Source organism: Sus scrofa, chromosome 5 (assembly GCF_054392235.1).
Source record: "Sus scrofa isolate SSC_HxYL_T2T_F1_AM1 chromosome 5, Sscrofa_HxYL_maternal_Yorkshire_Landrace_v2.0, whole genome shotgun sequence".
Classification (NCBI taxonomy): domain Eukaryota; kingdom Metazoa; phylum Chordata; class Mammalia; order Artiodactyla; family Suidae; genus Sus; species Sus scrofa.
The window spans coordinates 650977-675155 of NC_139387.1; the positions used below are offsets into that span (position 1 = coordinate 650977).

General features: G+C 55.2%; 1 protein-coding gene across 7 annotated transcripts in view; it reads left to right on the forward strand.

Annotated features, from left to right (window-relative positions):
- TTLL8 (tubulin tyrosine ligase like 8) overlaps positions 1 to 24179 on the forward strand; it is a 50924-nt gene that overhangs the window by 18235 nt on the left and 8510 nt on the right. For 3 of the 7 annotated variants that reach the window (XM_085025281.1, XM_085025283.1, XM_085025282.1), the window contains 5 exons: positions 961 to 1147; positions 12653 to 12801; positions 14504 to 14747; positions 15746 to 16181; positions 16624 to 17107. In XM_085025281.1, coding sequence (XP_084881407.1) covers positions 961 to 1147; positions 12653 to 12801; positions 14504 to 14747; positions 15746 to 16181; positions 16624 to 17107 — 1500 coding nt within the window. Of the gene's footprint in view, positions 1 to 960; positions 1148 to 12652; positions 12802 to 14503; positions 14748 to 15745; positions 16182 to 16623; positions 17108 to 19931; positions 20559 to 24179 lie in introns of those variants that run through there. The other 4 variants (XR_014845518.1, XR_014845519.1, XM_085025279.1 and 1 more) reach the window with 2 other exon arrangements.

Sequence of the window (24179 nt, forward strand, 5' to 3'; positions counted from 1 at the left end):
CGGCCCCTCTCCGCGTTTGCCCCCGACCCCGTTCCCTGATGGGTCCAAGAACCGCTGGTGGTTTTCCCGTCCGTTTGGTTTTACGAGTCGGGATGGAGCGGCGACCTTCACGCTCCTCACGTGCTGCCCCACAACCTCCAGGGCAGCTCTCGTTTTAAAGTGGTTACTCTTGTATTTTGTGGATGTTACCTCAGCACATCCAAAAATGCACACTGTACTCTCTGCGGCAACCGCAGAGCTCGAGGGCTTCCTCCTGGTCCGTGGTCCCGGGGGCGCTGGTCCACCAGGGCTGGCTCCGGGCGGTGCCGCAGCCGTGCGCCGTCCAGGCTGCCTTGTTTTTCAGGCTCCTACCCCATAACCAGGTGACGGCGCCTGTGCCCGGCCCGTCCTCCACATCCAGCCTGCGCCCCCGACCCTGGCCGGCTCTGTGGGGGGCAGGCTGCCGCCGGGGGTCGGGGGTCAGGTGTGTGAGTGGACCTCCACCTGGATGGGGCCTCCCTGCCCTCAGTGCTCCCCAGACCAGCAGCAACCTGGGCTCCCAGGCCCCGAAGGAGCGGGAGCTGCCGTGTGAGGTCACAGGCGCGGAGCCCACACATGCGGGGCTCCGAGACATGCCAGACACGCCTGCCAGCCTCCCACGGGCTCATGGGTTGTTCACAAATACCTGTTCGTTGCTCACTGAGGACAGGCGTGTGCTCAGAAGTGCAGGTTTTGTGGCGAGCGCATCAGAAGTGCCATTTCGTTCCCACCCGGGGGTTGTGGGGGGGAGCCTGGCTGGAGGGAGGGGGCGGGCATGGAGCAGAAGGGGGGGCGGTGGCCTGCCCAGACACAGGTGTGGCATCCAGGGTGGCTGCCCAGAGAGCCGTCCCCGTCGCCGGGAGGCCTGGAGGCACAGCCAGGGGGTGGCATCGGCCGGCGCCCCAGCGGGAGCCGCCCCACGTGCCTGTGCTTGGGTTTCAGCTCCTGAGGCTGCGGGACCACAGCTCAGGGGCCTCTCGGAGCAGCTCGTGGACGCTGCCTGCAAGGTGTGCGAGGCCTACCTGGGGCGGCTGGAGCACGAGGACATCGACCTCCCAGAGGACGCCACCAAGGACCTCACGGAGGACGAGTGGAAGGAGCTGACCCGGCAGTACTACGCGCTCGTTCAGTAAGACGCCCGCCGCGCGCGCGACCAAAGGAGCACGGGTGGACCGCAGGCGCTGTCTGTGGAGCCTGGCCTCCGGGCATCGGGGCGCCTGTGTGGGTGCTGGGTGCCTTCCCGGGTGTGTCCTGCCTGAGTACTGGGGCACCTGTCTGGGAGGTGGGGTGCCTGCACGGGAGGTGGGGTGCACAGTATTGAGTGTCTATCCGGGGGGTGGATCACCTGTGTGGAGGCTGGGGTGCCTTCTGGGGGTTGGGGTGCCCAGGTCCCTGGTGGCTGATGAGAGGAAGACGCTCCTGGGGTGTCTTTGAGCAGAAGGCACGCGTGTTCCACGCCCCTTCATGTTCTTGGAGCCCAGGGCAGCCGTGGGAGGGCTGGCGCTGGTGGCCGGGACAAGCGGGGCTGCTGGGCCCGGGCCCCTGACTCTCTGTGGCCCACCCTGGCCCTCGCGACCAGGGCCCCAAGGCTGAGCCTGGCTTTCCCGCTCCCGCGGCGGGTCCTGACCTCTCACAGTGGCCGACAGAGAGGATCCGGGGCCGCCGTCAGCCAAGGGAACAGGCAGGAGAGCCGTGTCCCTCGCTTCAGAGGGTCTGCCTGCAGCCTGTACGCCAGCCCGGGGCTGTTTCCGTTTTTCTGCTCCTCTTTCCTTCTTTTGGATCAAGTATCTGCCCCCCCGCCCCCCGCCTTTTCTGGCTGTGCGTGGGGCACCCTGAGGTTCCTGGGCCGAGGATGGATCCCGCAGTGACCCTTGCCAGAGCAGTGACGTCACCAGGTCCTTGACCCCTGTGCCACCAGGGAGCTCCTCTTTTTTTTCTTTTTTCCTGGGTATAAGTACAGCCCGGGGCATGTCATGAGCTGGTGTCTGTCCAGGTGGATGCGAGTTTGCGTGTGTGCTCTCTGCGGAGCCACTGCCCAGGGAAGACAAAGGACCTTCCTGGGCAGAATTCCCGGAGGCCACACCTCCTCCCATCCCCCTCCCCATGTCGGTGTGGAATTTCACAGTCCTGGAATCACACAGCTGTGCCCTCTCGTTTGTGACTCCTGCTCCACACGGAACCTGGGCGGTTTGTTGCGTGATCTCCTGCAGGTGGCCGAAGCTCCCTCTTTTCCGCTGTGGAGAGTCCCATCCTTTCCGCAGAGCACGGAGCCCTCGCCACGCCTTCTGATGTGGGTGGGCCGTCGGGCCACTGCCAGTTTTAAGCAATCTCTAAGGTGCTTCTACAGCTTCACGAGCCAGCAGGGAATACCTGTGTGCTTTGTCCACACCGCAGGCAGTGCTCAATCCGCATTGGCACGCGTTTCAGTTTTCTCTTTGTGGTCCGAGTTGGGGTTTCTCTGATGATTACTGGTGTTGAGTGTAGTTTCATATGCTTACTGGGCATCTGGATAGCTTCTCTGGTCAAGTGAGTATCCAAACCTTTTGATCATTACAGAGAAGGAGGTTGGTTCTGTTTTTAAAATTGATCTTTAGGAGTTCCCGCCATGGCTCAGTGGAAATAAATCTGACGAGTATCCATGAGGACGCAGGTTTGATCCCTGCCCTCGCTCAGTGGGTTAAGGATCTGGTGTTGCCGTGGCTGTGGTGGAGGCCAGCAGCTTCAGCTCGGATTCGACCCCTAGCCTGGGAACCTCGTATGCCTCAGGTGCAGCCCCGAAAAGAACAAAGAATTGATTCCTTGGCGTTTTCTACACACTTGTCACCACACCCGCTGTTGGAGATAAGCATCAGGCAGCCCTTCTCCCGGGCGTGACTCGTCTCTTTACTGGTCAAGGAGAGTTTTAGACGAGGCCCAGTGCTCTGGTCTCTTCCACTGTGGTGGGGCCTTTAGAGTCTTGGTTAAGAACCTGTGACTATTCAAGATCACTCAGATGGTCTGTGATTTCTTCTGCTCGCCTTTCTGTTTTTCCTTGCACTTTTAGCTTTTCATAGTTGATTAACCTTAGTTCTGTGAAAGGCGAGGGATAGGCGCTTTTGTTCATAGGTATCCACGGTGGATAAAGCGTAACATGACTTTTGCTGGAACTTGCTCTGGGCCCAGCACTGATCTGTTTTGGTAAATGTTTCTTGGAAACTTGAATACAGTGTGTATCTGCTTTGCTAGGTGGTGTGTTATTTAAAACGTCAATTAAATCAAATTACTTATTCAAATCATATCCTTACTGATTATTTTGCTACTTGGTCTCTGAGATACTGAGTGAGCAGAGTTAAAAATCTCCAATTGAGGAGTTCCCGTCGTGGCGCAGTGGTTAACGAATCCAACTAGGAACCATGAGGTTGCGGGTTCGGTCCCTGCCCTTGCTCAGTGGGTTACCGATCCGGCGTTGCCGTGAGCTGTGGTGTAGGTTGCAGACGCGGCTCGGATCCCGCGTTGCTGTGGCTCTGGCGTAGGCCGGTGGCTACAGCTCCGATTCGACCCCTAGCCTGGGAACCTCCATATGCCGCGGGAGCTGCCCAAGAAATAGCAACAACAACAACAACAACAACAACAAAAAATCTCCAATTGGGAGTTCCCGTTGTGAGGCAGTGGAAGTGAGTCCAACTAGGAACCATGAGGTTGCAGGTTTGATCCCTGGCCTTGCTCAGTGGGTTAAGGATCTGTGGTGTAGGTCACAGACGGGGATTGCATCTGGCATTGCTGTGGCTCTGGCATAGGCTGGTGACTTCAGCTCTGATTGGACCCCTAGCCTGGGAACCTCCATATGCTGCGGGTACAGCCCTAAAAAGACGAAAGACAAAAAAAACAAACAAACCAAAAACTCTAATTGGCCAAAAAAAAAGAAAGAAAGAAAAAAAAAGTTTCATTATTTTGGAGTTCCCATCATAGCACAGTGGTTAATGAAGCTGACTAGCATCCATGAGGACGCAGGTTCAATCCCTGGCCTCTCTCAGTAGGTTGAGGATCTGGTGTTGCCATGAGCTGTGGTGTAGGTCGCAGATGCAGCTTGGATCCTGCCATTGCTGTGGTTGTGATGTAGGCCAGTGGCCACAACTCCGATTTGACCCTTAGCCTGGGAACCTCCATGTGCTGTGGTCACGGCCCTTAAAAAAAAAAAAAAAAAGAAAGAGAAAGAAAAAAATCTCCGATTGTGTTTTCGGTGTTAATAGACATCAAGAGAATATGTCATAATAAAAGGACTGAATAAAATGAAGACAAAACAGTCTGGACTTGGAGGTAGTGATTACTGATCAAAACATATAAAGCAAAGAATCACAGAATTGAAAAGAGAAGTAGAAATGCAGTGGCTTTGGCATTTGACTTTGTAGCCTGCTTCTTTGCTATATTCATTTATTAGCTAAAGCAATTTTTTTATTTTAATGATTTTTGTTTTTTTCCCCCTCATAGCTGGTCTACAGTGTTCTGTCAGTTTTCTACTGAACAGCAAGGTGACCCAGTCACACATACAGATGTACATCCAGCCGTAGCAATTTTGTTTTGTTTTCGGTTTTTTTTTTTTTTTTTTTTTGGTGGAATCTTTAGGATTTTCTACATATAAAATTATATTATCTTCAAATACTAATGCTTTTACTTCTGCTTTTCCAATTTAAATGCCATTTACTTATTTTTGTCTTTTTAGGGCCACACCTGAGGCATATGGAAATGCCCAGGCTAGGGGTTGAATCCGAGCTGCAGCTGCTGGCCTCCGCCACAGCCACAGCAACATGGGATCCGAGCCACCCCTGCAACCTACATGGCAGCTCACAGCAACACTGGATCCTTAACCCACTGACTGGGGCCAGGGATCCAACCCCCATCCTCTTGGATACTATTTGGTTTTTTAACTGCTGAGCCATGACGGGAACTCCCATTTATTTTTTTCTTGCCTAATTGCTCTGGCTAGCATTTCCATCTTATGATGTTGAATGTTGAAAGTAGGTATCCTTGTCTTATTCCTGATCTTAGAGGAAAAGCCTTCAGTCTTTCATTGTTGAGTATGTTTGCTGTGGATTTTTATTATGTCAAGTTAGTTTCCTTCTATTACTAGTATGTCAAGTGTTTTGTTTTGTTTTGTTTTTAATCAGAGAAGGGTGTTGAATTTTGTCAATTAAATTTTCTGATTCAGTTGCGATGAATCAGTGTTTCTGTCTTGCTGTTGATGTACCTTGTACATCGATCAATTGGCATATATTGAGCCATCCTTCCAGTCTATAAATCCCACTTGGTCCTGGTGTATAGTCCTTTTAATATGCTACTGAATTAGGCTTGCTGGTATTTTGCTGGTGATTTTTGCCTGAAAGCTCATATTCTTTTCTTGTAGTGTGTGGCTTTCATATCAAGATAATGCTGGACTCACAAAATGAATTTCCTTCTCTTCAATTTTTTTTGAAACATTTGAGAAAGACTGGTGTTAGTTCCTTATATGTTTGGTAGATTTCATCAGTGAGGCCGTCATGTCTAGGGCATTTCTTTGTTGGGAGATTTTTGCATAGTGATGGACTGGGGAGTTCCCGTCGTGGTTCAGTGGTTAATGAACCCGACTAGCAACCATGAGGACGCAGGTTCCATCCCCAGCCTCGCTCAGCGGGTTAAGGATCCGGCATTGCCGCGAGCTGTGGTGTAGGTTGCAGATGTGGCTCGGATGTGGCACTGCTGTTGCTGTGGTGTAGGCTGGTAGCTGCAGCTCTGATTCATCCTCTAGCCTGGGAACCTCCATATGCTTCAGGTGCGGTCCTAAAGAAATTTTAAAAAATAAAAATAAAAAAGCTACAAGAGATAAAGAAGGACATAATATATTAAGAAAAGTTTGTATCTTCTTCAGCAAGAAGACATATAAGAATTATAGAAATTTATGCATCTCATGACAGACCATTGAAATACATTATGTAAAAACTGACAGAATTCAAGGGAGAAATAGGCAGTTCTTTTTTTTTTTTCCTCCCCAAACAGGCGGTTCTACAATAACTGGAGACTTCACTACCCCACACTCTCAATAATAAATAGAACAACCAGACAGAAGATAAGGAAATAGATGACTTAACACAGCAAGTGAACTAGACCGAACAGAAAATGCAGAACATTCCACGCAATACCATCTATATTTTTCTTATGTGCACATGAGACATTTTCCAAGATAGACCACATGTTAGGCCACAGATTCACTCTGTACATTCTAAAAGACAGCTGTTATACAAAGTATCCTATCTGAGCACAATGGGATGAAGCTGGAAACCAAGGACAGAATTGGAAGATTCACAACTGGGAAATTCAGTAACACATTCTGAAACAACAAATGGGTAAGAGGAGACATCACAAGGGAAAGCAGAAATTACTTAGAGATAAACGAAAATGAAAGCATAACATGCGAAACGTACGGGATGCCGTGAAAACGGTGCAAAGGGAAAAAGCTGACATTAAAAAATGAGGAAAATCTCAAGTAAATAATCTAAATTTACAATTTAAGAAACTGGAAAAAGAAGAACAAACTAAACCCAAACAAGGACGGAAATAATAACGATTAGACCAGAACTAATCACAATAGAAAACAATAGAGAGAAGGTTGCGTCTCTGAAAAGATCAACAAAATAGACAAACTTGTAGTTAGATGGACTAAGTAAAAAACGAAGAAAACTCAAATTACTAAAATTAAAAATGATGTTGGGGACATGACTACTGATTTTACAAAAATAAAAAAGATTCTAAGAGTGGCGTGGACAGGGGTTCACCAACGAACTGGATGACCTAGATGAAATACACCAGTTCCCAGAAGCACAAAACCTACCAAGACCAAATCATGAAGATAAAGAAGACGTGAACAGACCCACACCTCCTAAGGAGGTTCGATCATCATCATCATCTCCCGACAAAGAAATACCCTAGACAGGATGGCTTCACCGATGAAATCGACCAAACATTTGAAGAACTAACACCCGTCCTTCTCGAACATTTCCAAAAAATTGAAGGGAAGGAAATACTCCGGGAAGTCCTGCAGGGTGACCAAAAGGACACTGGACAGCCCTCTGGCGACGTCTGCGTAGTGTACTTTTTCAGCTCCAGTATTTCTTTGGGTTTCTTTCAGGTTCTCTCTTTATTGATGTTTCTATTTAATGTTCATGCATCCCTTTTAAAATTTTCTCCTTGTTTTTGTTTGGTTCTCTGAGAATGTTGATACGGAGGTTTTAAAGTCTTTGTCTAATATATCTCCTTCTCTAGGGTTTGCTGTTTTTATTTCCACGGTTTGTCTCTGTGCCTGCGGTGTAATTTAAGGTCATCTGAGGTCCTTTCTGTGCCTTTCCCTGGGCATGCACAGTCACTTTCTAATCGTCCTTGTATATGCAGTTGTTTTTAAATGGCCTCGTCTTGAACGTCTGACTCTGCACAGTGGACGCAGAGTAAAGTGAAGGGCGGGAAGGATCTAACTCTCCTGGAGGCGCTTCCCTGGAGAAGGCAGGGCTTATGGCAAATGCAGGGAAGGTTCGGTAAGGGCTGCCTGCCTTTCTGGTTGCACCTCTCTCATCAGGAGCAACAATCGGGTGATCAGATCCCCCCTACTTGGAGGGCAGGGTTATTTTTTTCCCACCCCGGCTCCTGCAAACTGGGTGCAAGGGCTCCAGGGACATCTGCACAGCCGCCTGTCACGGAGCTGTGGGTGGGGGCTGTGGAGCTGCGGCTGTGCCAAGCGCTGATGGTGACTGAAATTAGCTTCCGTTTACTGTCTGGCGTCCCACCTTCAGGAGACGCCAGAGTGCAAGGGAGTTTGGTCAGTGTGACTGCCGCGGCAGCGGTTGTCTAGGCGGGCAGACAGAGCCCTGCTTTTCCCATTCTGCCCAGCTCCTCCCTCTGCGTGTGTTCTAACTGCATGCGATGTCTGAATTATTCCTTTAAATGGTCAGCAATGTTATGTTTTCTTACATAGTAACTTTTTGAAGGATCCACATTCATTCTTGCAGCTCCATTATTCTTTTCTTTCATCCTAAAACACTTCTTTCAGTATTTTTTTTCTACGGATAATCTGCTGATGAAGAACCTCTCAGATATTTTTGTCTGAAGGAGTTTAAATTTTCCATTCATTTTTAAAAGGTATTTTCACTGGAATAAAATCCTAGCTCTGCAGAGAATGTTGCTGCTTTTGCATCTTGAGATGTTATTCTGTCATCTTCTAGCGTCCGTAATTTTTGCTTAAAAATCATCTGTAATATTGTTTTTTTCTTTAAAGGTAATATCTTTTTCTCCGGGTGCTTTAAGATTTTTCTCGGGAGTTCCCACTGTGGTACAGTGGGATAAGAGTCAATCACAGGAGTTCCTGTTGTGGCTCAGCGGTAATAAACCTGACTGGTATCCGTGAGGATGTGGGTTCAGTCCCTGGCCTTGCTCAGTGGGTAAGGATCTGGCATTGCCATAAGCTGTGGTGTAGGTCACAGATGTGGCTTGGATCCCACACTGTCGTAGCTGTGGGGTAGACCGGCAGCTGCAGCTCCGATTGGACCCCTAGCTGGGGAACTTCCATAGGCCGCAGGTGCAGCCCTAAAAAAGCCAAAAAAAAAAAAAAAAAAAAAAAAAGAAAGAAAGAAAGAAAGAAAAAGAAAAAGAGTCCACCTGCAGCAGCTTGGGTTGCTGAGGAGAGTGGGTTCAGTCCCCAGCGGCACAGAAGGTCACATGATCAGTGCTGCTGCAGCTGCAGCGCAGACTCAGATGCAGTCCTTGGCCTGGGAACTTCCATGTGCTGAGCGTGTGGCCGTGACATTTTGTTTTTTCTCTTTGTCTTTGGTTTTCAGCAGTTTGATTATAATGCTTTTAGGAGCCGTTTTCTTTATATGCATCCTGCTTGGGGTTTGCGGGGCTTATTTCATCTGTTAGTTGGAGCTTCCCATCAAATCTGAAAACTGCTTGGCCGTTATTTTTCCAGTATTGCCCCTGCTCCATCCTCTAATCTCTGTCTCTGCTTCCAATTACACATACGTCAAGCTGGGTCTCTCGTGTCTCTGATGCTGGTCGTGTCTCGTTATCATGACGGTGTTTCGAATATCCTTGAGCCGAATTCCAGGCTGCGTGTTCTCCTCCACGACCTTACTGTTTTTGGCCCTAGTGAGAGTACTGCTCAGTTTTCATTACGGTGCATTTATGATTTAACTCATCGTGGGAATAGTCCAATCCCTTTCCTCGCTTTTCCGGAAACTGTCTGTTTATTTTCACGTCTGAATCTTCTGGATTCGTTGCTCTGGTGACTAGTGCAGTTTATCGTCTTTTCAGGCTAATTAGCTGTGTGGACGTGCTCTTCTGTGAAGCTGCTAAAGTGTGTTGCCCCTTCCTCTGTTGTCGCGTCTATTTCGTATTGATTGGCAGGAGTTTTTAATGTGTCCGGAATAAGAGCCTCTTGTCCTGTGTGCCCTGCAGATGTCTTCCATTCTGCAGATTTTTTGGTACAGCGAATATCTTTTTTTTTTTTTTTTTGTCTTTTTGCCATTTGTAAGGCCGCTCCCGCGGCATATGGAGGTTCCCAGGCTAGGGGTCAAATCGGAGCTGGAGCCGCCGGCCTACGCCAGAGCCACGCGGGATCCTTAACCCACTGAGCAAGGCCAGGGATTGAACCCGCAACCTCATGGTTCCTAGTCGGATTCGTTAACTGCTGAGCCATGACGAGAACTCCAGACACAGTGAATATCTTTAATCATAAGAGAACAATTATCTAAGTTTGTTTTTAGGATCGATATTTTATAATACTATTTAAAAAGTCCTTGCTTTTTCCAAGTCATGAATTTATGCTCTTATGTTTCCTTCTAAAACATTCATTATTTTACCATTCATATATGTTTACATACACCCATTTGAAACTGATATTTGTGAATGGTGTTAGGTAGGTATCAAGATGTATTTTTTTCAGCGTTCCTACTGTGGCTCAGTGGGTTAAGAACCTGACTAGTGTCCGTGAGGGTGCAGGTTCGGATCCCTGGCCCCGCTCAGCGGGTGAAGGATCTGGCACTGCCACGAGCTGTGGTGTAGGTCGCAGATGTGGCTCAGATCCCACATTGTGGCTGTGCTGCAGGCAGGTGGCTGCAGCTCCCATTCAACCCCTAGCCTGGAGCAAGTGAGGCCCTAAAAAGCAAAAGCAAAAAATATATATATATATTTTTTCTGTATTGAAATTGAATATTGAAAATGACTTCAAATTTATCAAAAAGTTATTTCTTTTGCCTACTGTGTGGCATTGTCATAAATCCGAGTTGCCCTAACGTAAGCCGTACCTGGCACCCTAACCAGTAAACCGTCTGGCCTCATCACAGCTGGACGGTCTCTGCCGCCGTAACCTTTTAATTACATCAGAGGCATCCAGTTTTTTCCCACTTCTTCTAGTTCAGACTTTCAAGTGCACTTGTTGAGTTTTCATGTAAATGCCGCAGACTCCATGAACTATGCATGTGTCATTCAGGGACTCCAGCAGATGCACCGAGTTGTGTAACTGTCACCACAGTCTGGTGCTAGGACATTCCGTCACCCTCTAAAGCTCCCTTGTTCCCGCCCTCCGTCCCTCCCAGTCCCGCCCAGCCAGGAGGCCTTTCCTGTCTGCTTAGGCTCTGTTTTCTGATTTTTAATAATACCGAGTCTTCCAGCCCATCGATACAGGATGTTTTTGCACTTGCGTAGGCCTTTTTAAATGTGTATCAAAAATGTTTCATATTTTTCAGAGTTCAAATTGCACCCTGTCTTGTTACATGTATTTCTATATATTTTATTTTTTATACTATCATAACTAGAATTAATTTTAATTTAAAATTTTCGACAGTGTTCTGTCAATCTCTGCCGTACAGCAAAGTGACCCAGCCGCGCGTGTACATATGTTTATACACAGACACATATCCCTTTTCTCTCCGTATCCTCCGTCATGTTCCATCGCAAGTGACTGGGTACAGTTCCCTGTGCGGTACAGCAGGATCTCACGGCTTGTCCGCTGCAAACGCAGTAGTTTGCATCTACTGACCCCAAACTCCCACTCCTTCCGATAGAATTGATTTTTTAATTTTAATTGTAAGGCTTTGGTTGGTAACATATATAAATACAGTCGCTTTCTGTATATTGCTCTTGTGACTGTGCGGTAGTTCTGCTGAGCGAACGGTCCCTGGTGTGAGGTTCACGGTCAGGCGGTGTCCACAGGGGTGGGACCACATCAAAGGCAGAGGCTTTGGCTGACATGGTCTCCAGGGCAACCTTTTCGGGGGCTGGAAGTGTTTGTGTCCAGACCTGGGGGGGGGTGGCACCTGCCTAAGGCCACATGCTCTGGGTAGGGCTCTGTGCCCCTGACCAGAAGTCCCAGGAGTGACCAGGTGGTGGCAGCACCACCAAGCTCAGAAGTGCGTGGGGGCGACTAGGGGACGTCCAGCTCAGGCTGTCCCTGTCCTGTTCTTGCTGAGGCATACGGGGTCCCCAGTGTAGGCTGGCCCTGCGTCCTCTCCCTGCAGGGACATGACGGTTTTACTGCCGTGATGCATAGACTCTCAGTTGATGAGATCCTGCCCAAAGCCACCATGTGAGGCGGAGGCCTCGGTCCAGGCCCAGGGGGCTCGGACACCCTGCGGAGAGACCGACCCCTTGCCCCACCTCTGAGCCGTGTCACCATGCTGGTCTCCTGGGCAGCTTGACTGTGGCCGGCATGGGGATGCCCTCGGTGACCTGCCTTATTTATTTCCCACGGCATCTGGGGTCCATCTCTGCTGCCAGGTGGGAGGGTTGCGGACAGCACAGGACTCACACTGGCTTCCACCTTGTCCTGTCCTCACCCTGGTCAGACAGGCTGGGCTGCGGCTCTGGGAGCCCTGGCTCCCTGTGTCCAGTTAGGAGCAGGGGGCGAGGCCCTGCCCACGTTCCCTGCACCAGAGGGGACTCCTGCTTTCTTGTGCTCCCAGCTCAGTCCCACATCATCAGGGACACCCCGTGTGGCTTCTCCCTCCCAGGGGCCCTCCCCACCCCCCCAGCAGGCCTGGGGACCACATTATGCACAGATGTCCATGTTCCAGAGAGCCTTGCTCCCAGGCCATCACTGCGGGTGGTGGCAGGTGGTCTTGGAGCCCAGCACAGTCCCCTCTGCTGCCATCTGCCTTGTGTGGCCTCCTCTCTGTCACAGGCACCACCGAACTCTAAATCCCCCCAAGCAGTTGTGCCTAATTCCCCTGATTATGGTGGCTTCCTGAGCCCATTGCTGCCCTGACTGTGTGGCCACCAGCCAGCCTGACAGTCAAGCCCACAGGACACTAGGTGCCGCTGGCATGGCAGGTGGGCTTTCCCACACGGGCCTGCAAGGAAGGGCCACCCCGATGGGGGGCCCAGCCCAAGGACCCTTATGTGCCTGCCCTTCTTCTGGGCCCAGCGGGGGTACACCTGCAGTCTCATCCTCAAATCAGGGGTCCCCGCGTTCCCATGCGCGCGGCCAGAAGCCGCCTCCGGGAGTGGCCCGTGGGGTGGCCAGGAGGACGGTCTAAGCCCGCCCATCGCCCTTTCCTGGGCGGCCACTCACCTGGCCCCTGGGTGGTGGAGCCTGGGCACTGCCCTGGGAATCATGGGCTGTCTGGATCTTGTTTTGCAGCGGCGAGGCGTTCATCTCCAATTCAAGAAGTCACTTTTCGCAGTGCCAGGCTCTGCTCAATAAAATCACCTCCGTGAACCCTCAGACGGAGATTGACGGGCTTCGCAACATCTGGATCCTAAAGCCGGCGGCCAAGTCCCGGGGCCGAGGTGAGTCCCGGGGGCGGGGCCGAGGTGAGTCCCGGGGGCGGGGCCGAGGTGAGTCCCGGGGGCGGGGCGAGTCCAGGGGCGGGGCCGAGGTGAGTCCCGGGGGCGGGGCGAGTCCCCGGGCGCAGTCAGCTACCTGCGGGGCGGGGGACAGCGGCGGGGGCGGCGGGTCAGGACTCACGGGCGTCCCAGCGACACCGCTCTTCACGGCTCATGTTGGGAGTTCCGCCGATGAACTCGGACGCTCGGCTGCCGGTCCGCCTGCTCGGGGTTTCTCTCCGACCTCTCCTGGCCGCCGGCTGCGGCGGCTGCCGCGGGAGTGGGGCCAGCGCGAGTCTCCAGCGGGCCGGGTCCCTGGAAGCGCGCGCCTCTCGCGGGCTCAGCCCCTGGTGACCCGTGTGCTCCGGTTTTCTACCTCTCCTGGCGTCGCAGCTGTGACCCCGTCCTCCTCTGTATTCCTGATGGTGGACTCGGTGTGTTCTTTGTATAAAACCAGGGTTTCAAGGTGACTTCCTAATCTGAGGGCTTCAAAGAACCAACTTGCGGTTGCATTTTCTCAGTTTCCTTGTGAGGGCTTTTCCCCTTGGCTCTGACTTGAACGCTAAGCTTCTTTATTCCCAAACATTCTAGGGCAGCAGTAGACGCTTTCGGGCTACGGAAGTGTCCCCAGAAGGTGGCCTTTCCTGAGCCTCTCGTTTATGTTGGATGAGGCTCTCTTTGCCCTGAATAGAGCGTTACCTTCCGTGTGGATATTCTGTTTGCCCCTTGAGTTCTCTGAGGAGTTTTGCTGCTGTCGTTATAAATTCAGGCAGTCCCTTTTCACGTGATGTTTACAGTCGTTATTAATTTGTGACATTCCGCACTCGATCCTAAACATCTCCTGTCCTCTTTCCTGGGCTCCTGCCTGCTTTCAGCACGTGCCCCCTACACCAGGCCAGGGTCCCTCCCTGGCTCTGCCCAGACCTCCCTCCCACGGTCCACGGTCAAGACCAAATGCACGCAGTCCTGCCCAGCCCCTCCCCCCCCCCCAGCCTGTGCCTCTGGGCCTGGCAGGGGCTCCCCTCCACCCTGGGTCCCTCGGGAGAGCCAGCCGCCCCTCATCTCAGCGCCTCTCCTCAGGCTCGTTTGCTGGAGTTGGCGAGGAGGATGGTGGCGGGGGCTCTGCCATCAAAGTCCCCCCACGGTCTGGTGACACCACTCCCTTCAGGCGTCAGGGGTGCCATGGCAGAGAAGGAGGGCTAGGGGCTCTGTCTGCAGCTCAGGGAAATGCACGTCGCTCTGGCTCCAGAGGTTGCTGGTCACCACCGGTCCGGTCACACGGCCTAACTGGGCGGGGGTGGGGGTGGGTGCAAACCCTCCGCAGAGTGGCGGGTGCAGAGGCGGCAAGGGGCAGTGCACCTCGGCCAGCCCGCCCCTGCTCCCCCCGCTTTGTCCAGCTGCCCAGAGCTGCGGCTCACGCGGTGCTGGGAGCCTGTGGAAACCCAGGGCGTGCCTCGTTTCCCTGCCCGCCCCCCCCCCCCACCAGGGCTGGTCCGCAGCCGCCGTGGGACGGCTGCCTTTCAACAGGACTCTGTTCCCATCCCGACCCTCCCTGTGCTCCTGTCCTCTCCGAAGCCCCCGCGCCGGCCTCGCAGTGGGAGGGCCTGGGGTCGGGGGGCTGCTCTTTCCTGCCCAGAGTCCAGGGCTGAGCGGTGGCCTCCTGCAGACATAGTGTGCATGAACCGCGTGGAGGAGATCCTGGAGCTGGTGGCCGCAGACCGCCTCGAGGCCAGGGAGCACAAGTGGGTGGTGCAGAAGTACATCGAGACGCCGCTGCTCATCTACGACACCAAGTTCGACATCAGGCAGTGGTTCCTGGTCACCGACTGGAACCCCCTGACCATCTGGTTCTACAAGGAGAGCTACCTGCGCTTTTCAACGCAGCGCTTCTCCCTGGACAACCTGGACAGGTCAGTGCAGGGCAGCTCAGCGCCGCCGGGCTCGAGGGAGCAGGGCGGGCGCCCACCGGTGCCAGGGGCTCAAGGCCGGTCTCTATGCCGGGTGGGGAAGCTGGGGCTCGGGGAGGTTATGTGCCCTCCCTCTGCAAGGGGCCGCCCCAGGTGCTCTGCCCACCAAGCCAGCACCCTGCACTCCATGGGGTGTGCATCTTCTCCAGAAAATCCTAAAAGCACCGTTGCCACATGCTGACAACGCACCAGGCACGGCCCAAGTGCACACGTCCCAACCCCCGCCCAGAGCCGAGTGGCGGGGCTCGGGGTGCACGCTCTGCCCGCAGCACTGCCCGGCTGTCTTGGCTCACTGGGCGGCTGTCCCGCAGCTCAAGGAGCACATCTGTCCCCGCCAGGCCGGGAGGGGCTGCAGGAGGCGTCCTGGAGCTGACCTTGCGGGAAGGAGCCTCGGGGTCAGGGACGCCCGCCCTCAGGGACCCTTCCGGCCCGCCCGGCCCTGCCGAGCCTGCGCCGGTGCAGGTCTCTTCCTGTCTCCGAGCCGTTTCTCCATCTGAGACCACAGCCCCCACTCCCGGCCACCGGAGATCATCCGAAATTGTTTCTGGCCGGGCGTGGCCAGCCTGCAACCTCAGCCCCCAGTGTCAGGCCCTATCACCACGCCGTTTTCAGCCTCCAAAGCTCTTGGTCCGCCTCCGGCATCTCTTATCTGCCGCAGAGCACAGCTCGCGCCCAACCCCAGTCACAGGAGCATCTTCACCACCCAGAACCCAGGCCCAGGGACACGTTTAAATGAAAATGACTTAGGCAGGATCCACGGTGCCCCCCAGGCCTGACGGAGCAGAGGGAACCCGTCGGAGCAGGGCCTGCGTGGGGGCGGGGCCTCAGGGCCGGCCGCTGGGGCGGGGCTTCGAGGGCAGTCTCGGGGGCGGGGTCTGGGGCGGGGCCTGGGAGGCCGGCAGCCCGTCGCACCTGACCCTGACCGTGGCCTTGCCTCGCAGCGCCATCCATCTGTGCAACAACTCCATCCAGAAGCACCTCAAGAACGACAAGGACCGCAGCCCCCTGCTGCCGTGTCACAACATGTGGACCAGCACCCGGTTCCAGGAGTACCTGCAGAAGAGGGGCCGCGGGGCCGTGTGGGGCAGCGTCGTCTACCCGTCCATGAAGAGAGCCATCGCCAACACCATGAAGGTGGCCCAGGACCACGTGGAGCCGCGGAAGAACAGCTTCGAGCTGTACGGCGCCGACTTCGTCCTGGGGCGCGACTTCAAGCCCTGGCTGATCGAGATCAACTCCAGCCCCACCATGCACGCGTCCACGCCGGTCACGGCCCAGCTCTGCGCGCAGGTGCAGGAGGACACCCTCAAGGTGGTGGTGGACCGCAGGCTCGACCGCAACTGCGACATCGGCAACTTCGAGCTCCTGTGGAGACAGGTGGGGGCGGGGCGCAGCTCTCCCTCGCGCCACCTCTGGGCCCTCTCAGCCCCAACCCCCGGGGGTGTCCCCCAGCCCCGCCGGCCTTTGCCATCCAGCCTTCCAGTCTCTTGTCCCCAGCCACCCCAACTCTGTGGCCCCCAGGAAGGGGGCCCTCTGACCTGGGCAAATAGGGTGTCCACAGCCTCCAAGCCCTTCTAGGCTGCTCCTTTTCTGCCCTGCAGTGTTCTCTCTTTTCGGGAAGCCCCAGCTCCTCTTCAGTGGTCTCTCCAGCCGCCCCCCTCGGCCCACAGGCTGGGCAGCAAGACCCTTGACGGGGCCTGCCTGAGGGGGCCCCACTGGCCCAGCCGTCGGGAAGTGTGGCTGGTGCTTCTCCTTGAGGCCTTATACTTGGCCGGAGGAAAGGGCCGGCCCGCACCCCTAATGCCCTGCCCCTCCCCAGCCTGCGGTGGAGCTGCCCCCAGTCCAGGGCTCCGACCTCCTGGTGGAAGGCCTGGCCCTGAGGAAAGCCCAGAAGCAGATCCCGCCCATGGCCAACTGTGGTTTTGCCTCTCCGCTCACAAACGTTCAGCCTCTGAAAGAGAGGGGCCCCTCAGCCATGCCAGACCTGGCTCGGGGACCCCCACGAAGGGACTTGAGACTGAAAGACGAGAAGGTGTTCCCTTGCGCCTTCCCTGTGCCCTTGAAGAGGCGCGCAGAGGGAAGCGCTAGGGCGCAGCACGTCTACAGCGAGCCCGGCAGGAAGATCGAGCTACCCACGTGGCGCGTCCAGCACCCAGACGATAAGGCCCCAAGCACTGCGCTCGCCAAGGCCGAACCTGACAAACACTTGGCGCCAAACTTATCAAACGTGTGCCCCCTGCCAGCAGTGCTTCCGAGAGCGAAGACCATGGAGAGTGCTCTGTTTCAGCCACCCAGGCCTCCAGGTAACGCGTGGTGGCTGTGCCCGACCAGTCCCGGGGCCGCCTGCTCTGCGTCCTGGAGGGCAGGGTGGGGTCTCCGTCCAGGCAGCAACCTGAGCTCAGAGCAGAGGTCAGGCACCCAGGCCCCATCTGGCCCGGCCAGGTTGTCGGAATAGTGGGGGTCCTCCAGCAGCAGTTCTGGGGCCAGCGAGCCCCAGGGTCTCCTCCACAGGACCAGGTGGGTGACAGCCTTAGTCTCTGTCTCTTGGGGTGTGGTGCCATAGGGGCTTATATTTGAGGTTTGAATACTGCCGAGTGCTGAGAACAGGGGGTGCCCACAATCTCTGGGCCCTTGTGCTGTTTTCTGAAGTGTTTTTTTTTTTTGTCTTTTTGCCATTTCTTGGGCCGCTCCCGCAGCATGTGGGGGTTCCCAGGCTAGGGGTCGAATCGGAGCTGTAGCCACCGGCCTACACCAGAGCCACAGCAACTCGGGATCCAAGCCGCGTCTGTGACCTACACCACAGCTCAGGGCAACGCAAGATCCTTAACCCACTGAGTAAGGCCAGGGATCAAACCCGTAACCTCATGGTTCCTAGTCGGAGTCGTTAACCACTAAGCCACGACGAGAACTGTTGTTTTCTGAAGCTTCTGATGGAGCTGACTGTGGGCCTGGGAGCCTGGCCCGGGCTTGGGCACCGAGCACAGGTAGTCAAGTCTCTGGGGCGGCCAGGCTGTGTCTGCATGCCAGTGCAGTTTCCATGGTTCTGGCACCCAGCAGGGGCTGAGAGAGTGGCACCGGCCAGGGCCGCAGCCCCGCCTTGCCTTGCCCCAGGTGCACCCATCTCCCCAAACTCTCCAGAACGCCTGCACCTGCCGTTCCCTCCACCTGCCTGGGTTCTCCGTGCGTCTGTCCGCCACCTGTCTCTCTCCCTCCCTCCCTCTCCTTTGCCTGTCTGTCCGTCTGTCTCCTCCCGGGTTGTAAGCTCTCAGGGGCAAGGTTCTTACTGAACCCCACACCTGGGATCCTGCCTGGCACATGGCACAATGCAGGTTTGTTGGATCGGCACATGCGTGGGTCCCGCCCCGGCTCCAGGTACGAGGAGCGGGTCCTTTCAGAGCAGGAAGGGCCCCGGGGAGGCATCTCCAGTCCTGCCCGCATCCTCACCCCTGTCCAACCTGGCACCGAGGCCTGTCAACCCCCAGGCTACCTCTTAGCAACTCGCCTCTCCAGGTGCTAGAACGGGAGTTTCCAGGCTTTTTCTGTAACGCGCTGTGCCGGCACCTACAGGCGTCCTCCCAGCAGTGTCGGGGCGCGCACAGCTTCATCCTAAGTAGGCGTGTTAGCTGCTGTGCGAAGTCCCACACACTTGGTGGCTTAAACCACAGACATGCCTTCTGGAGGCCGGAAGTCCGAAACCCAGGGCTGGCAGGCCGGGCTCTGGGAGCCTGTGAGGAGGAAGGCGCCCTGTTTCTTCCAGCTTCTGTGGCCGCTGGCCGTCCTTGTTGTCCCCCTGGCTCCCATGTGGCACTCCAGGCCTGGCCCTGCTTCACGCCGTGTTCTTCCTGTTGGGAGCTGCGTCCCGATGCCCCTCGGGGGACCCCGTGGGGACCGGGTCCTGCCCTTCGCTGCTGTGCCCTCTTCTCACCTTGATCGCATCAGCCAAGACCCTGTACCTCAACCAGGTCGCATTTCCGGACGCCAAGTGGACACGAACGGGGGTGGGGGTACTATGAAGCCTGGCGCACAGGGCGCTGCCAGCGCGGCCAGAGGAACTGGCATTGCCAGACGGAGGTCTCGTTGCCTGTGGCTGGATCAATGGCTCTTGCTGGCCTTTTCCCGCTTCCGAATCAGATGGCCTGTTCGCAGACCTGCGTTGGCCCTGAGGTCTCCTCTCCTGAAAAGCACGTCCTCCGTCTGCTTGTCCTCAGATGTGAGGCTCTTTCTCGCTGGTGTTTACGAGTGACATCCGTCTTCTCCGGGTTCTGCTCCTTTTTCAGCTGATTTGTGTGGCAAACACTCTCTCCCACTTGGCAGTTTATCTTCTCACTCTGTTGTGGTGTCTTTTGATGTCAGGCTGCCTTAGTTTTAATCGACTCAAGTCGGTCCAGCTTCTCCTCCACAGCTGCTAAGTTTTGTGGCCCATGTCCTTCTAGAAGCATTGCCATGGCTCGGTGCCTTCCAGTCCCGCGTGCTCCTGGAGCTGGCGCGGCCCCTCTCCCACTCCTCTGCAGGCTGGCACCTGGGGACTTTCTGGTCAGTTCCACCGGCCTGTTTGTCTGCCCTGCGCCAATGCCACAAAGTCTTCTTTGCTGTCACTTTGCAGGATGTCTCCATGCTGGTTGGGCAAGGCCCACAGTCTTGTTTTTCTTAAGAGGGACTCGGCTGTTCCCAAGCCCCCACTTCCATACAAGTCACAGAATTAGGGTGTCAAGAGCCACCAAATATTTGTCTTTCATTTTTTCTTTTTTAGGCCCGCACCCGCAGCATACGGAGGTTCCCAGGCTAGGGATCTAATCAGAGCTGTAGCTGCCGGCCCACACCACAGCCACAGCAATGCGGGATCCAAGCTGTATCTGCAACGTACACCACAGCTCACGGCAACGTTGGATCCTTAACCCGCTGAGCGAGGCCAGGGATCAAACCTGAACCCTCACGGTTCCTCGTCAGATTCGTTTCCACTGTGCCACGACAAGAACTCCTGTCCTGCTTTTGGACTCTGTCCCCACTGTCTGTTTTCCCGTCTATTAATTCAGGTTTCTGAAGCAGTAACGCTCCATAACCAAGATGCCCCCTTCCCCGACTCAGAGGTATTTACTCAGCAAGCATCTGTTTCTCACCTGTCTTCAGGTCGGCTGCTGAGACATTGGGTTCCACAGGGAAGGCCGGACCAGGCTCCAGGCTGCAGGCTGGGTTCAGAGCTGCTGCACGTGTCTCCTGCTTCTGGGACCAGTGGCTCCCCAGGGCGTTGTCTTCACGAGGCAGATGGCATAAGCATGAGAGGGCAAGCCAGGCCATGCGGGCACATGCAAGCTTCTGCTGACATCACACCCGGCCATACTCAAGTCAGTGGGGGAGGAGGGGTGGAGTGAGTATTTTCTGAACGATAATCAAATATATAACAGTCCCGTCTCCTGGTCACCAGCATCCCCTTCCCTCTGCAAACAAAACACACTCGCCACCCCCGCTCCAGTGGCCTCCGCAGTCACAGGAGCAGGCTCCGTGGCCGAGCTCCCAGGACTGGCCATCGCTCCTGCTCACCCGGATAGCTGTGACCCAGACAGACAGGTGACCCGCTCTGGGATTTGCTCTGCCTTCCTTGCAAGCTGCCGGCTTCGCCACGGCCACTGCGGTGATGCCAGCCCAGGACTCGGGTCAGAAACAATCGTCACTTGCCTTAGGAGGCAGCGCAAGGCTCTGCACAGCGGCGTCTGCCCCTCAGGGATGGTCCCGTGGCCCCGATGCCTGCTGCACACGGTGAGTTGGCATCCCGGCTGAGGAGCACTGAGCCTGAGGCGCCCGCCACTTTTCTAGCGAGCGGGAAGCGAGCCTGCTCTTGCCTGGAGGGGAGCAGCACGTCTTCCCCCGGGACGGCTCACGGAAAGCAGGACGCTGAGCAAAGGCCCAGGTCAACGGTGGTCAGGGCCTTGCACTCCCGGCACACACCACAAAGTGCAGAGGGTGCTCAGGGGACCCCAAGAGGGACCGTCCCTTCCATTAGTGCACCACCTGTCCTGGGTGGCCTCGGCCTCTGGCGGGTCTTCCCCTGCCACTCTGATCTGGCCCGCGGAGGATGGCACCAAATCCATGCCGTTTGTCTCCTACGCCTTTAAGACGACTGTCATCAGGTTGGACTTGCAGCGCCACCTCCAGGGCCCTGGACCAGCGCTGTAAATCCCCAGGCATCGTCGCCACCAAACTGCCAGGACAGAGCCGGTCTTTCTCTCCTTTCGAGCTCTTGGCTGTGAGCTTCGCTGTGGCTCTTGCCGTCCGAGGGACCCCTCTGTGTGTCTGCATCTGTGTGTGTGCTGCACGGGCAGTGAGAGTGCAGGACACAGAGCTGCAGTTTGGCTCTGATGGGCTGGCAGGATTCGCTGCACCTGCTTCCAGGCTGCAGGTTGGGTTCCAGCCAGAACCATGCACCCTCATCCTCAGGCCAGCAGCTACCCGGGGTGATCTTATCTCGGCCTGCTTACAGCCACACTGTCCTCGGGTGACAGCAAGATACCCAGCCGGGCCTGGCCAGCAGCTCGGAAAGTGCCCTCTGCACCAGCAGTTACGCTGGGTCCAGTGCCTTTCCATAGTATTTCAGCGTCAGCCTGTTGACCTCCAGAGAAAGGACCAAGGAGACGAGGTGGACGGAGAGAAGGGGGAAGGGGAAAACCTGCCAGGGTTTTCACTGGTTTCGTCTCGGCTCTGCAGAGGGGAGAACTGCCATCTGAAGTTGAGTTCTTTCAGATGCCGTCGCATCAGCTCCATCTCATTAGGGCGTCTGATCGTCTCTCGGTCATGTAGTTATGCAGGGTAGAGGCTCTGGCACATCTTTCACTACAGCTTTATTTATTTATTTTTTTCTGGTTAACTGGTGGGTTTTAATGCCATTGTAAATAATGTGTCTCTTACACAGTGTTTTTAAGGCACAACCTACAGTCAGGATGGGCCTCCAGTAGACAGTGTTCACCTGCACAACCGCACCCACATGGGGGCAGGGCACGTTTCTCTCTGGGGAAAGCTCCCGCGCCCCTTGCCCTCTGCCCTCCAGTGTGGGCTTGAATCAGCGCGGGCTCTGGTGCCCACGTGGACCCTGCAACCGGCCGAGCGCGCGCCCCTCTCCGAGGACCAGGCGCTGGCGCGAGGGCGGGTGCTTCCCTTGCGACGGTCCGACGGAAGCAAGGGGCCGCGCTCTCCCTCCGAGAAGCCTCCGCGTGGCCCCGGGCGTGCGCCTGGGTCGCGGAGGACGCTTAGGTTTGGCTTGGAGTCATCCGCCCACAGCCTTCCGCAGCGGGTGGGGACCCCGGCCCCCCGCGTCCGCGCCAACCCTCGTGCCCTAAACGTGGCTCTCCCTGCCGTGGTGGCTGGAGTGCGGTCCTTTCTCCCCCGGCTTTCGCTTTGCGTTTCCCTGGCGACAAGTCGTGCCCAGCGCGCTGGCAGAGACCTTCCCTGCCAAGTGCCTGTTGAAATCTTTTACCCAGTTTAAAATTGGGTCATTTGTCCTTTCGCTATTTAGTTGGCGTGGTTTGATGTACTCTGCAGATTTATTTCTCGGGTGTGCGTGGTGGTAATATTTTCTCCGGGTCTGGTTTGCCTTCTCACTCTCTGAGCGGTGCCTTTTGCAGAGTGGAAATATTTTAGAAAGCTCAGTGTATCTGTTTGCCCTTTGTGGCTAGTGCTCTTGCATCCTGCCTGAAAGAACGTTGCACCCCCACAGTCCCCAAGATGTTCCAGTGTGTTTCCTTCCAGATGCTTTACGGTGTTGCCATCGGCGTGTGGCCGCTGACCCGCCCCAAGGTAGTTTCTGAGCCGGGTGTCCCGGCCCTTTGCTTTCAGCGGGTCGCCGGGCTCAGCCCAGCACCCCCGCCTCCCCCGCTGACTTGCTTTGGCATCTTTGTCAAAAGTAGGTTCTCCAGAGTGAATTCTGGTTCTCTGCTCTGTTCCATCGGTTGGTTGCTTCTCTTTGGGCCAATACACACCCTTAGGTCTTGATGAGTGCAGCTGTGAGACATTCTGAAAAGCAGTGACTTTCCTGCCCGGGATCTCCCGAGCTGGTGGGTCTTTTGAATTTCCGTTTCCATTTCAGTATCAGTTTGTAGATTTCTGCGGAGACAGCCTGGTGGGATTGGGGTTGGGATCAGGTCCAGCCTGGCTTCCTCTTGGGGAGCATCCACATCCTCCCCAGCTGTGCACGTGCTGTTTACATATTTCAGCATCTGTGTAGGTATTCGTCCATTTTTCTAAGCGATGTATATATATTTTTGTCTTTCTTGGGCCACTCTCACGGCACATGGAGGTTCCCAGGCTAGGGATTGAATCGGAGCTGTAGCCACCGGCCTGCGCCAGAGCCACAGCAACACGGGATCTGAGCCACGTCTGCGACCTACAGCACAGCTCACGGCAACGCCGGATCCTTAACCCACTGAGCAAGGCCAGGGATCGAACCTGCCACCTCGTGGTTCCTAGTTGGATTCGTTCACCACTGCGCCACGACGGGAACTCCTCTAAGCAATATTTTTAGCATGAATTCATTTCACCAAATTTATCCCTGTGCATGTGATGTATTTTGATACTTTTATAAATTATTTTTATCAATAAATCTTGATTGATTTTTTTTTCTTTTTTATGGCCACACCTGTAGCATGTGGAGGTTCCCAAGCTAGGGGTCCAATTGGAGTTCCAACTGCTGAACTACACCACAGCCACAGCAACACGGGATCCGAGCCGCGTCTGTGCCCTACACAGAAGCTTACAGCAACACGGGATCCTTAACCCATGGATTGAGGCCAGAGCTGGAACCCACCTCCTCACAGAGACGAAGTCAGGTCCTTAACCTGCTGAGCCACAACAGGAACTCCTCGATTCTTTAATAAATGGTGGTTTTTTTTTTTAATTTTTGAAAGTGTATTTCAGTGAAAAAGTGGGTGGGTATCAGCTGTGGTCCCCACGTCCCGCAGCGGGTCCTAGAGCTCACTCACCCTCTCGCGAGTGTCTGCACCCCTGCCCACCTGCCAGGCCCTGGAAGCCACTCTTCTCCTTCCCACTTCTACGAGTTGGATGTATTTTTTCGAGGCCTCACAGACGAGTGATATGAATGGTGTTGTGGAGTGTATTTGCCAGTCACTCTGCGGATGTGTGGACACCCCCTCGCTTTCCCACGCTGACTGGGCCCCCGGCGCTGGGACATTCGCCCCCCAGTCCTGCAGTTCGTGGACGCCTTGGGTTTCCCACGCATCCCATCTCCTCAGACCCAGTCCACTGTTCTCTTCCTTTCTGGCCTCCGCCGGCGCGTGGGCAGGAGCCCGTTAACCAGATCGGCTGTAGGGTTTTCTCACACACACGCCGTTCTCGTTCTCGCTGTTTGCCGAGAGTTTTCTTTTTATCGTG